At 32.9% G+C, this 13,743-nt stretch overlaps 1 protein-coding gene across 2 annotated transcripts in view; it reads right to left on the bottom strand.

Moving 5' to 3' along the window:
* Positions 1-405: 405 nt before the first annotated feature.
* Positions 406-13,743, bottom strand: part of Cert1 (ceramide transporter 1) — a 111,398-nt gene continuing 98,060 nt past the window's right edge. For both annotated transcript variants that reach the window (XM_046426932.2, XM_046426928.2), the window contains 5 exons: positions 12,040-12,110; positions 8,934-9,062; positions 7,953-8,082; positions 6,931-7,067; positions 406-3,426 (listed from right to left, as the gene is read on the bottom strand). In XM_046426932.2, coding sequence (XP_046282888.1) covers positions 6,940-7,067; positions 7,953-8,082; positions 8,934-9,062; positions 12,040-12,110 — 458 coding nt within the window. In that variant the 3' untranslated portion in view covers positions 406-3,426; positions 6,931-6,939. The remainder of the gene's footprint in view (positions 3,427-6,930; positions 7,068-7,952; positions 8,083-8,933; positions 9,063-12,039; positions 12,111-13,743) is intronic.

Raw genomic sequence — 13,743 nt, 5'->3', positions numbered from 1 at the left:
TCAAATGTAATGTATGACCACTGGCACTGTGCTTCCCTTTTAGAAACAGCTGTGTATATAGCTTCACCCTCCAGCAATCTTATAAAATACTGAACATGACCCACAGTAATAATTTCATTTTAAATTGTAACCTACCACACGCATATGTATATATGACACAAGATTAACAAAATATTTACCTTTATTATGTGCCATGTACTTGATTATATCTCATCCTTTTCTATTTTGTTTAAAAAATATTTAGGTTGAATCTCACAAATAGTTTTCTTGTTCCCCTAACTGGGATCCAGACAAACTTATTGTTTGAAGAAAATTGGAATATTTCAAGAAAGATTTTTAACTACTCCGAGAATTAGGTAAGAAACAGACAATATCTTGGGGTTAAGGAAGACAAATCAAGCAACATTTGTCCATAATATTTTAATACTTTTCCACTTTTAAATACTGGTTTTAATTTTGTGATTGTAACATGGAAGATCCAACTTTATTATTTAAAAAAATCATCATAATCATAAAGCTATTATAGTTACACTCTACACACTCCCAAGGTACTTTAAAATGATTATGTTTTGAGTCTGTAGATGAACAATGACAATAATCCAAATACATTATCTGTACAACCTGGACTAAATACTGGTGAAGTGTTTAATTGGACAAACAACTAATAAGCTTAAAGATAACCAGCACAATTTCACAAGAGAATCAGCTCAGCCCAACGAAAATTTTTTCAACTGCAGTTGACACTGATGTATAGGTGTACAATTAGTTGATGAAACTGAACAAACAGGAAACCAATTCTTCCTTCTCCTTATTTTGCCTTCTTCACACCTCTTAGAAACATCCCCTTGCCTCTGCAGCAATCCCAAACTAAGTGCTGCAATGATCCTTCCCCACTGCAAAATTACAAGTCCTTAATTCCAACACTGCTCTCTCAATTCAGTGGGCATTCAGGGACAAAACCCCCACAACACCAATATTTTTCAGGTTTCTAACACGGCACAAAAGAGTAACTGAGTAGAAAACAGTAAAAGTGGGAAAAGAGAATTATCTGTGGATGAGAAAACATCAAGAATATTCAGTTTACAGGAATTGGCCATATGAAAATAATTCTAGAGGGTCTGAATATTGTCTAAAAGGCCAGTTCCTCTCCAAATTTTGACTTCTTTTGAACTCTTCATATTCTGGAACTCATTTCTAAATCTGATTAGGCAGGATTAACTCCAGTGAAGTACCAGTGCAGTTATCTAAATGTAAAATGTATCTTTACTTTTCTTCCTTTTTTTAATACAAATATTTTTAGTGTAATCTTTTTATTTACAGAAAAAATTGCAAAAGTATATCACATTTAGTGCAAATGCAACTAATGATTAGATTTAGATACTGCTTTGTAAACTTTCCATATTTTTGTAAAATAAAGCTATCCAATTTAGTTATCAAAGAGCTACTTGTCCATGTTCATATATTTACCAGAAATGGCAAACAGAGAAACATTTATAGTGGGCATAGAGATTTTTTTTTTTTTTTTTAAGATTCCCATCAGCGCCTATGGTGAATACACTTTCCCTCCCAATCCCTCCCATTTTCCCATCCCGACCCCACAGCTGATTGTAAAATAAAATACACATTTGAGGTATAAACTTTTTTTTTTTAAACATCACATTATAAAATGTTAACTGGTGATGTAGTAAACTGGTATGATAATTTGTCTTATTTGCCTTACTAACATTACCACCATATAGGCACTTTTCCACAGTCAAATTATGAACAGTATTTTTCTGTAATAAGGCATATTCCATGCACATCATTTAAAGAAAGGTAAATTAAAAAATAGAAAAGATTTATGGAGCGTGAAATTTGCGTGCATGTAAGTATATGTTTTATATGTATTTTTCTCTCTGTACAGAATAATAAATATCACTATATCTGATGCAAGTAATTTACTTCCAGGATTATGCATATTAAGTGATCAGACTAATCCCATCATTAAATTATTACCTTGCATTTACATTAGACTCCATTACCACGTATGAATATATACAGGGCATGTTCTATGTGACGTGATTTTCTGCTTTACAAAATGGGTCTGTTTTCTGTTTCTAAAGAGATAAACAGCAAAGCATCTACAAAATGCCTCTGATTTATATAAATATATTGTGTATAAACACAATGAAGATTTTTGAAGTGGGCAGTCATTTTGACTTCAACGAGTACCATTCCTTGCCTCAACTCCATGCTTCAAGGTTTTTTCACAGAGGACTAAAACTAAAAAAGATATTTTACATGTTAAGTTCTTAAAGTAACTAGGGAAAGCATTTCAGTTTGAATCATGTATAACCCTTTACTGCTCTGCTAGGGTTTCTGATCAAGAGGCAGAGAGGAGCCCTGCTCAGATTTTCTATGCATACCTTTGCCACTTTTTTAAACTGACCCGAATTACAACAAACATATCTGTTACTAAATACTAAAAATACTGAATCAAAATGTCAAATTCAAACAGTCTGATTTGCTTTAAAAAGTAATACCATATATTCTTTTACAAATTTCAGGAACACGTGAGCTCATTTTATCCTGACCATTTTACCAGAAAGTAGTCTATATCCACAAGATTTGTACAAATATTTCTGTTTGAAGGCAGGCAGAACCAATTTAGGAATTACTAAATTGTGTTTGCAATAAATTGAAAAAAAATTGTAGCATAGTACACAACTAAAAAATACAATAGAAATATAAAGATATCTGGGGGAAAAAAATAAAGCTTTTCACTCTTTCTCCATCAGAACCAAGGTTCTTCATAGGAGTAAGACTATAGAAAAGGCAAAATCACACGTTATTGACAGCCCTCATTATTAAAAGACACTTACATGACAACATGAATAATTATAGAAATCAGCAGCAATGAGTTCTATGATTATACAAAGCAAAAATTCAAAAAAATTCTGGACACAGAGTTTGACTGTAGGCCTGAAAAAGAACCCTATCTGGATATGTGGTGCACAGAAAGCACATGCCCCATGTGCATTTAACTTTTGTGCTTCTCTTTTGTGCACAAACTCTGAGACAACCAAGAATCTTAGGCTGGACCATAGGAAATTAAAAATTCTGAAAAAGTTTCCCAAAATTAAAGCATCAATTTCTAGTTGTGATTTGAAGTTGATTTTTTTTTCTCTTCTGAGCACGCAAATAAAAATATAGCCATATACATGTAATTTTACATGTATTTATAGTTATATGCTGAGCCAGGAGATCTAGCACGAGACAGCTAGTATTAGATGTTCAGTTTTACTATTGCAATATTTCTTCATTTTTGTACACAAGGTCAAGGTCTTGGGCCACACACAAGGCTGTAGATCCTATGTTCCAGCTTAGAGCATTCAATATTTTCTTTTTGTTCTCCAACATGGAATGTCACACAGCCTTGCTTTGACACTGCAGAAAAGAAAATGACAAGTAAAATCCTCAGCACTATATAACTAACAGCTGCAAGACTACTAGAACAGATTCCTCCCACCTTCTAGATTCATGAAATACATAGAATCTCTATTAAAATTTATCTTCTATGGATTTTTACCTTCATGAATGTGAAATTATTAGTCTTATATATTTGAAGTTGATCTTCTCGGCAAGGAACAGAAAGTATTAAGCAATCTTTTGAAAGTGAAAATTTACTCTTTTTGGTACCAAGGATCAAACCCAGGGATGCTTAATCACTGAGTCACATCTCCAGCCTGTTATTTTTTAATTTAGAGACAAGGTCTTTTTAAGTTGTTATGTTAGGGCCTTGCTCAATTGCTGAAGCAGGCTTTGAACTTGTCATTCTCCTGTCTCAGCCCCACAAGCTGCTGGGATTACAGGCTTGTGCTACAGCGCCCAGCTGGAAAGTGATAAAAAATTTTAAAAAGAGCAAAGTGTTATTGGTAAACAAAGAAGAAATCAACCAGTATAGGTCTCTGCAGTTTTATCCCATAAACTGGTATTTATTCTTCTTATCCTTCAATAAAACTGTCACACAATACCATTTATCAAGAATATAAAAAATTTACTCAAGCTATGGGAGAAGGGTTTACCTTATTTAAGAAACAACCAGGGACTGGGGTTATGGGTCAGTGGTAGAGTGCTTGCCTGACATGTGTGAGGCACTGGGCTTGATTCTCAGCACCACATATGAATAAATAAATGAATAAATAAAATAAAGGTTCACTGACAACTAAAAATAAGTAAGTAAAGAAAGAAAGAAACAACCATGCTCAAATCCTTTGTTAAAGAGTTTTGACTGTATTAAAATTTTTGGAACTCATTAACTTTACAGAACTTCTCTAAGGATGATACACACTATTAAAACTTACTATCTTAAATTAAGTGTGTTAACATTCCGAGGGTTTCTACTCAAATATACATCTTTCATAACTGTTGTGAAAAATTGCTACTCTAAGATTTTCACCATATTTTAAGGCTTAAATTTAGACCTTTTGTCAGAAAAAAAATTCAACCTGGACTCAAAGAACCAGGGTTGAGATTTAATCAGTCAATCTGTTCAGTATATCTTTGTATACATGCATAAAAATCCACAAATAATGGTATGTCCTTCCTCAGAGAGAAATTTTACAAAAAGACCCTTGTAGGTTCACAAAAGAAAAATACATATGCATGTATGTACATATTACATGCATACCACACACCCAGTAAAACACTACTCCAAATCCAACATTCTAGAGGCAAATGTTATTAATATCTTGGCATGTTTATCTCAAAATGTTTACATGTTCTGTATACAAACTACATTCTGATTTCTCTTGCCTAACACAAGGTTATATTTTGTCTTGCTTAACTGAATATGCAGGCTGTTTTAGTAAGGAAGTCAACATAAAACATTAAAAGGGAGGCCCTATTAGCAGGGTTGAGGTGAAGAAGAGGAAAGGCAGATGCTTGATCTTGGTTAGGGTGAAACAGAAACACTTTAGAAAGCTAAGGTCACAGCAAGATATCCAGCTAAGTAGATGTCAAGTGTGTACAGAGATAAGCCATAAATTTTCTGGTTTATTTGATAAATATGGGACAGAGACAGAATCAAACTAATGTGCCTAGATCTAGCTTTAACAATCCTAAAGTACAAAATGTTCTAAAATCGTAATGCACTTGTGTAGTACACTTAATGCTTTAAGAGAAAGAATTCCTGAAATGTTAGGCTATATTAATAAACGCTAACATTCAAGTAACTAAGACTAGAACCTGTTAAATGTTTCACTGGACAAACTAAATATCTGAGATATCAGTGTTCTATGTTATGCTAATGTCTCAAAGTAAATTTAGTCTTTGGGGTTATTTTTTTAACATCAGATTTAAAGAACTGAAACATGCTTAAATTTACTCAAAATAAGAGAAACAAAACTCCACTGAGACAGAATGCATATATTTTGCCTATCAAGATGAGAAAGAAATCTAAAAATTTTGTTTCACACGTTGCCCTCCAATCCATTGTTGCTGGTGAGAAGGTAAATTAATACATCCTCCATGAAGGGCAATATCTAAATTACAAATGTAAGAACACTTAGCAGAAGCAGCAGTACCACATTTAGTAGTTTATTTTACATATAAACTTCCGAGTTCAAAATGACATATGGATACAATTGAATACCGTCTTAGGAAAACTTAGAAAAATCTTTTATACCACATACAGAACTAATTAAATTATGTGTATCCATATAATGTAATACTGTATAGCCATTAAAAAAAAAAACAAAGAAGCTCCCAACCAATATGGTAAGAAGTTCAAGATAAGTGCAAATAGGGTTGGGGATATAGCTCAGTTGGTAGAGTGCTTGCCTTGCATGTACAAAGCCCTAAGTTCAAACCCCAGCATCACATTAAAAAAAAAAAAAAAAAAAAAGGAAATACAAGATGCCCAACAGTATATCAAATGCTGCGTTCTCTTTAATGCTACCCCCTCTCCCACAAAAAAAAAAAAAAAAAAAAGAAAGTGAAAGAGGCACTTGCATTTGCTTGTTTAGGCCATTAAAAAAAAAATTAAAAAAAAAAATCTCTACAAGCCAGGTGTAGAGGCTGAGGCAGGAGTATAACAAGTTCTAAGTCAGCTTAGGCAACTTAGTGAGACACTGTCTCAAAATAAAAAAGGGCTGGGGATGTGCCTCAGAGGTAAAGCACCCTGGGTTCGATTCCCAGTACCACGAGAACAAAAAACAAAGACAAATCTCTAGAAGTTACTCAAGAAACTAGTAACATCATATATCACAATATGCATATGATACTCTACACAGATTATACAGTATATAATTACATAATACATTATTATTTTTTGATTGGTGGGCAGAATGAATGGGGGGATAGGGTAAGTTTCACTCTACACTTTTGACTTTGGAAACATGTTAACGTATCACTTGTCAAAAAAAAGATTCTAGCTCCATGCATAAAGATGTTCAGTGCAAAAAAAATATAGAACTGACCCAGGCATCATTATGGTATTGGTCAATAAATTCTGCAACATTTCTTTAACAGATGTTGAAAGAATGAGCTTTATTCTTTATATGGACATACCGTAAAGATTATTGTTAAATGAAAAAAAGCAAGCTGTAAAATACTAAGTATAAATACATTTTTTGAAGCACTCAAAAATATGTCAGTATATGCATAGAAAAGTTTGGAAGAACACACACAAAGAATAACAGTTTCTAGGAATGGAAAGAAACAGGGAATTTACATTTCTGAAGCTTTATAGTTACATGCAAATTCCCGTGTTCTTTCCTTTTCTTTAAGTAAGCATTAATAGAAGTGAACAAACAAACAACTTTTAAAGGTTACAACTATAATCTTTATCTGGGAACATCACAAAACACAGCAACCAGTTTCAACAACTAACTAAATTTTAATGTCTGCAGTGATACTAGTGTCAAATAAAATTAACATATCTTCCAGTACCTGTTTATACTAGAACAAAATAGGTTTTCCTGCAGTTTTTTCTTGAACATAAGAAGTAAAACGTTTTAGAAATTTAGGATACTCTCGTTTTGCCACTGCCCTTAACACTGAGGCTGGTGCCCATCCTCCAGGATTAACTGCAAGATAAAGGAAAATTAAATCCTATTAAGATATAATTCTTCATGTACATGTGAAGCACTTACTTTGTTCCTTTGCTTTTTAAAACTTTCTCATGCTGGAACACTTAGCATCTCTTAAAGTCACCATCTGTTAATTTCTTAATACTAACCCATCAGATACGATCAGAAAGCAAATAAAAAAGCATTTATTATCTTTCTAAAATATTCTTGGTTCGCTAAATTACATTCAAATATTAGTAAAAAACATTTTAAATTATTTAGGGTGTTTTTGTTCATCAACCTCTAATATAATTAAATAGTAACTTAGGTAAAATTGTTTCTTTAACTATATTTATAGTTATGACCCTGAATAAAGAAGGAGGTTTGAGTATTTGATAAGAGAGACTGCAATGACTACTCCAGGTGTAAAATGGGTATAGTAAGAAATGAAAGCAAGTGAGAAAAAGGACTGTCCAATAGTATGTGAAATATACATGAAATCAGGAGCTAATAAGGACCAAGAGAACAGTGATTCAGAAAACAAAAAGCCTGATTCACAAGAAAAAAAAGTCTATTAATTTCCCCCACTGCTCTAATCTTAATTATAAATATTCTATCAAGAAAATAATAAAATGGTTCTTAAAATCAAGAATATATGTGATAGTGACCCAGAGATGAAGTTTTAAAATTTGTAAATTCTCATGTTATAGGGTTTAGGGTGAAATTCAGTAAGTGTACTTTAAAAGCCTCCCAGAAAACTCTTTTATACATCTTTCCAAATTAAAAATTAATAATCTAAAGGATAAAAACTAAAAAAGACATGTTTTCCAAACTCAGGATTATATAGGTCATGATTAAGAATCTCTACATTATCAATTAGAAAAAAAAACAAAAAATACATACCATTTGCTACATATGTAATCTTGCATAGAATGTTGTCCCTGCTTATCTCCTGGTTTCCTTCTGGTGGGCTTACCAAGGTTTGACAAATCATAGCAATATTTATTTTGGCACGGACACATCGATTGTTTAGCTGCCAAATAAAAACAACAAAGCACCAGTGTAATAAATACTAGAAACCAGCTTAACCATAATCACAACACTTATTAAAATCTCCAATGAAATTATAAGCACCAATAAATAATACATACCAAATATGATCTGACACTGGAATTTTCCCTCCTCTTAAGTAGTAAATGGAGGTAAATCAATGAAATAGAAATTAAGTAGTAGTTGAAAATGGCTTAAGACACAACTGTGGGAAGTTGCTTACACACACATATATATATATATATACCATTCATATATATATATATATATATATATATATATATATATATATATATATATATATATATATATATACCATTCATATATATATATATATATATATATATATATACCATTCACTTGGTTCATTCCAACCTCAACAGGAAAGGAAAATAGACCTGGTAGGATAAGTTCATAGAATGACTCTTGCCCTCAGATAATACATGTACTATACTGTTCCAAGAGGTTGATAAAACATAAAACTTAAGACGCAAATCAAGTTATCTGTGCATGTGTATGGGGGGTATTTTTTTTATCCCCTTTACCCTGCATTGTGCATTTATTTATTTAAATTACTTAAGGGTGTACTGGGTGGGGGATTGAACTCGGGGCGCTCAACCACTGAGTTACATCCCCAGCCCTATTTTATATTTTATTTAGAGACAGGGTCTCACTGAATTGCTTAGCACTTTGCCATTGCTGAGGCTAGCTTTGAACTCATGAACCTCCTGTCTCAGCCTGCTGAGCTGCTGGGATTACAGGTGTGAATTACTGCACCTGGTTTGTGTATTTATTTTTATATAGTACAATTATACATTCATATACTGTACTTACAGGGGCACTGTCATGATCCACAGAGAAATTACAAACAATCCAAGTTTCAGGGTCATTTTCAGTCAAGGCTGGTATCTTTCGAATAGCAGAAAGATATAATACATCTCGCTGAGAAGCAGGCCACACTCTCTGTGGAAGAATTAAATCTTTTTGAAAATTTTAATTATTTTTTATTCAGATGTTACACAGAACTAAAAGAGAAACAAATTTAAAACCAATTAAGTGTCTTAGATGAAGGTGAAATTTGTCAAATTTTAAACTGGAAAGCATCAGGGAATACCTACCAAAGGACTAATTACGAACACTGAGTAAATGGCTTTATAGCACAATATAATTAAAGAATATTCTATCTTCTTTAATTGTAGGAAATTTTCCATTTTAACTAATTTTTAGTGTTAATTCAGTGGAATTAATTACATTCACAATGTTATGTAATCATATCCTTTATCTATTTTTGAAACTTATCATCACCCCAACAGAACTCTATAACCATGAAGCAATAATGGCCCATTTACTTCCCCTTTCTTTGGTAGTGATACATATAGAGACTCAAGGCTTAAAAATCAGATTTTAGGGACAAGAGAGCCATTCCTTTGATCTAGTGCATTTGAAAGAATTTTGATTTAGTACATTTGAAGAATCAATTGCAAATTTTGATATAGTACATTTGAAGAATAATTTAGATCAAACATTTATTTCTATTATAAGAAATGCAAAGAAAAAATGCTCTGTTAATGACATGGAGCTTAGGTCTACTTTCAAATGATAGAAAAATAGCTTTTATCCTTCCTAAGTTATCTTTAATTTGGGTGTTTGGTATACGTAAATAAACGCAGTCTTTATTACAGTATCTTTCCAGATTATTGACTGCAATAAATAGCCAACAACTCACTTTCAATACATCACAAAGTATTTGCAAAGGGAAATGGCTCATCTTTTAAAGATATAAAATTTCATGAAGTTGATCATAGTAGTGTTGGAAAAAAGTATGTGAAGCAATGTAAACAAAAATTTATTACTGGCTTCAAAAATACTAGCCCAACATTACTTTATAAATAAGCTGAGCACTGTAGCATGCTTGTAGTCCCAGCTACTTAGGAGGCTGAGACAGGAGGATCACTTGAGCCCAGGAGTTTAAGGCCAGCCTGGGCAATGTAATGACATCCTAGCTCAAAAACAAACAAAAAACTAGAACTAATGAATGCAAGTATATCAGAATAATAACAAGTGAATTAAATACCAGAAGACAAGCAGGCCTCTTTAAGATTATATTATAAAAGTAGTAAATAAAAACAAAAAAAAATTTTGAGGGGTACTGGAGATTGAACCCAGGGGGTGCTTAACCACTGAGTCACATCCCCAACCCTTTTTATTTTGAGATAGGTCTTGTTAAGTTGCTTAGAGCCTCGATAATTTGCTGAGTCTGGCCTTAAATTTGTGATCCTCTTGCCTCAGCCTCCTGAGTTGCTGGGATTATAGGCATGCACCATTATGTCCAGCAAAAAAGGCAAATTTAAAGGGAAAGATATTAGGGACTGGGTTGTGGCTCAGTGGTAGAGCGCCCACCTAGTGTGTGAGACCCTGGGTTTGATTCTCAGCACCACATTTTTTTTTTTTAAAGAGAGAGAGAGAATATTATTATTTATTTATTATTTTTAGTTTTCATCGGACACAACATCTTTGTTTGTATGTGGTGCTGAGGATCGAACCCAGGCCTCACGCATGCCAGGAGAGCACGCTACTGCTTGAGCCACATCTCCAGCCCTCAGCACCATATATGAATAAATAAAAAACAAAGGTATTGCCCACCTACAACTAAAAAAAAAAAAGAAAGATATTATACACTGTTATTTGAGTTTGTTGAAAAATTATTCCAGAACAATCTATTTATTCTAAGAATTGGCAAATAATTGTAACTTTAATTCTGTTATATATTATTTTAATATTTTTTGGTTTTATGTTTTAATCCTAATATAACCTATAGGAACCCGCCTTCTCCCCATTATTTATCAGGCAGAGTATCATGGGCAGGTTGTTTCCCAGGTTTAATTATCTTCTGGTAATGAGATTCTTCTGATTCTAAATTATTAGTCATTTATCTTCATTATAAATTATAGGGCAATTAATTGAAATTTAACATTTACAAAATTTTAGATTTCACATTAGACCCCAAAACCTGCATCCTGAAACAGAATCTCCATTATTATTCATTTCTCGAGCAGCTACCAGGTAAAATGAAGTATAGCTCATAATTATTAGATAAATCTCAAATAATCATACTGGGCTCAGTAAATTCATAAGAAGCCTTATTTTCATATATTCCACTCAATTAAATAACTTAAGAGAACAATGAAGTCCTCACTGAATTGAAAAATGAAGTACATTTTGAATCATTTTATTTCTTAGATAACAAACAATACTGTTTTTGGTGGATATCTCCAAAATGGAATTATTATTTTTACATATAATATATCTTACTTGGCAATTTTCAGAAGGGAAATAGCAGAATAAGGTGAAATAAATGTTAATTCAATAATTCTAAATATCTAGAATAGCAGAGGGAGAGATGATATGAAGAAATTATCATCATCAAGAAATTATGTGAGAAATCATGTTTCTGTGTTCCCTGGTGTATTGACCAACCTCTCATTACTCATACTAAGCAACTTTTCCTTCTTTTTCAAAACTACTGGTCTCAACACTGGCTTGTAACATACATTCAGTCCCTTGCATTAACTGCTATCCAAGGAAACTGGGATTCACTTTCATAATTAGTAACTATCATTTATTATCTTTTGAGACTAGATGCTAAAAAAGTATTTAAATGGATTTCAAAGGTTCCTTTCTAAACATAATAAAGAGAAACTAAATATAGAGCTTTAGCAAACATTCTGTTTCTAGATTATATTTCTGATTCTTGACTACACACATTTCTGCTCTAAATGAACTGATATACCTTTCAAATATATTGACATTCATGAATTATTAATAAGATCTCTGAATCTTTTCTGGCATTTACATTTCTGCCAAATTTTACTTCGGAAAACAAGTATGTCTGAATTTGAATTACACTGGCATCTTTTGGGATGGGTGAAGAGATCTTTACCTTGTGCGTTTGATAAATGATGATTGCATTATCAGCTAATGTTTCCACCACATGAAAGTTTTCTATAGTTGCTGAAATTAAGAGAATAATGTTAGTAGTGAAGAAACTGTAGTGCCTTTTCTAGAATGTGATCAGTTGGCTTATGCAGAAAGTCAATTGCAAATGGACACTATGGAAAAATGAACAAGATCCTGCCCTACCTCAGCTAAATCCAAATGGAAAATAGTCAATATTACTAGTACTACAGATTTGCTTTCATGTTTTAGATGGTGCTGTAAGGTCTGATCACCAGGAAATAAGTCTCATTTTCTACAGCCCAATATCAATCTTCCATAGCAAGAAAGTAATTCTTGGGGCTGGGGTTGTGGCTCAGCGGTAGAGTGCTTGCATAGCACTTGTGAGGCCCAGGGTTCGATCCTCAGCACAACATAAAAATAAATAAAATAAAGGCATTGTGTCCAACTATAACTGACAAATAAATATTAAAAAAAGAAAGTAATTCTAGTGAGTACATAACTAAGTTTCAAAAATTCCCTAACACTATATCTCTAACTCCTCCTCCCTAATTATTGAAGTTAAACTGTTTTGTCTTGGTTTAAGTGACTATATTTGTGAAAGAAGAATGTCAAACTGTCAATGATAAACACTTGTGATTTTCTTAAGCATGTGTATTCATGAAATTTAATGTCTTAGGGGAACAGATACACACTAAGAATAATTCTAAATTATCCACAACAGAATTTATCTAGAATTTACCATAGAAACAAAACCATATGGGAAAGAGTAGTCCATAGCAGAGAAATCTTCAGTTTCAGTCCTTGTCAATGCACTAGTTCTGTGGCAAATTTGTTACAGAACTAGCTCTGTTGATAAGTCACTAGACCAATCTAAATTTTTACTCCATTTGTATGTAAAATATCTACCTACTATGCAAAATTAGTGTGGAAATGAATCAAATGGCATGAAATCTAGGAAACATTCTGAACAGTGAAAAGATTTATTTAAAAGTAAGGTACTGAATGTTTTCTCTGATATAAGGAGGCTGACTAATAGTGGGGTAGGGAGGGGGAGCATGGGAGGAATAGATGAATTCTAGATGGGGCAGAGGGGTGGGAGGACAGGGAGGGGGCAGGGGATTAGCAAGGATAGTGGAATGTGATGGACATCATTATCCAAAGTACATGTATGAAGACACAAATTGGTGTCAACATAGTTTATATAAAACCAGAGATATTAAAAGTTGTGCTGTATATGTGTAATAAGAATGGTAATGCATTCTGCTCTCATTTATTTAAAAAAAATCAATAAAAAAAATAAAAGTAAGGTATGAGGGCTGGGGCTGTAGCTCAGTGGCAGAGCACTTGCCTAGCATGTGTGAGGCACTGGGCTTGATCCTCAGCATCACATAAAAAATAACAAATAAAATAAAGACATTCTGTCCATACACAACTGCAAAAAAAAAAAAAATTAAAAAATAATAAAAATAAAAATAAGGTATGAGGTTAGGGCTGTGGCTCAAGAGGTAGAGTGCTTGCCTAGCATGTGTGAGGCACTGGGTTTGATTCTCAGCACCACATATAAATAAATGAATAAAATAAAGGTCCATACATCTAAAAAAATTAAATTAAAAAAAAAGTAAGGTATAGGGCTTGGGTTATAACTCAGTGGTACAGCGCTTGGCTAGCACATGTAAGGCACTGGGTT

This window comes from Marmota monax, unplaced genomic scaffold, assembly GCF_021218885.2.
Source record: "Marmota monax isolate L192 unplaced genomic scaffold, Marmota_monax_Labrador192_F-V1.1 WCK01_AAM20220418_F8-fsc00018, whole genome shotgun sequence".
Lineage (NCBI taxonomy): Eukaryota > Metazoa > Chordata > Mammalia > Rodentia > Sciuridae > Marmota > Marmota monax.
Note: the sequence above shows the minus strand (reverse complement) of the source record. Positions and strands in the feature narration are given on the sequence as shown.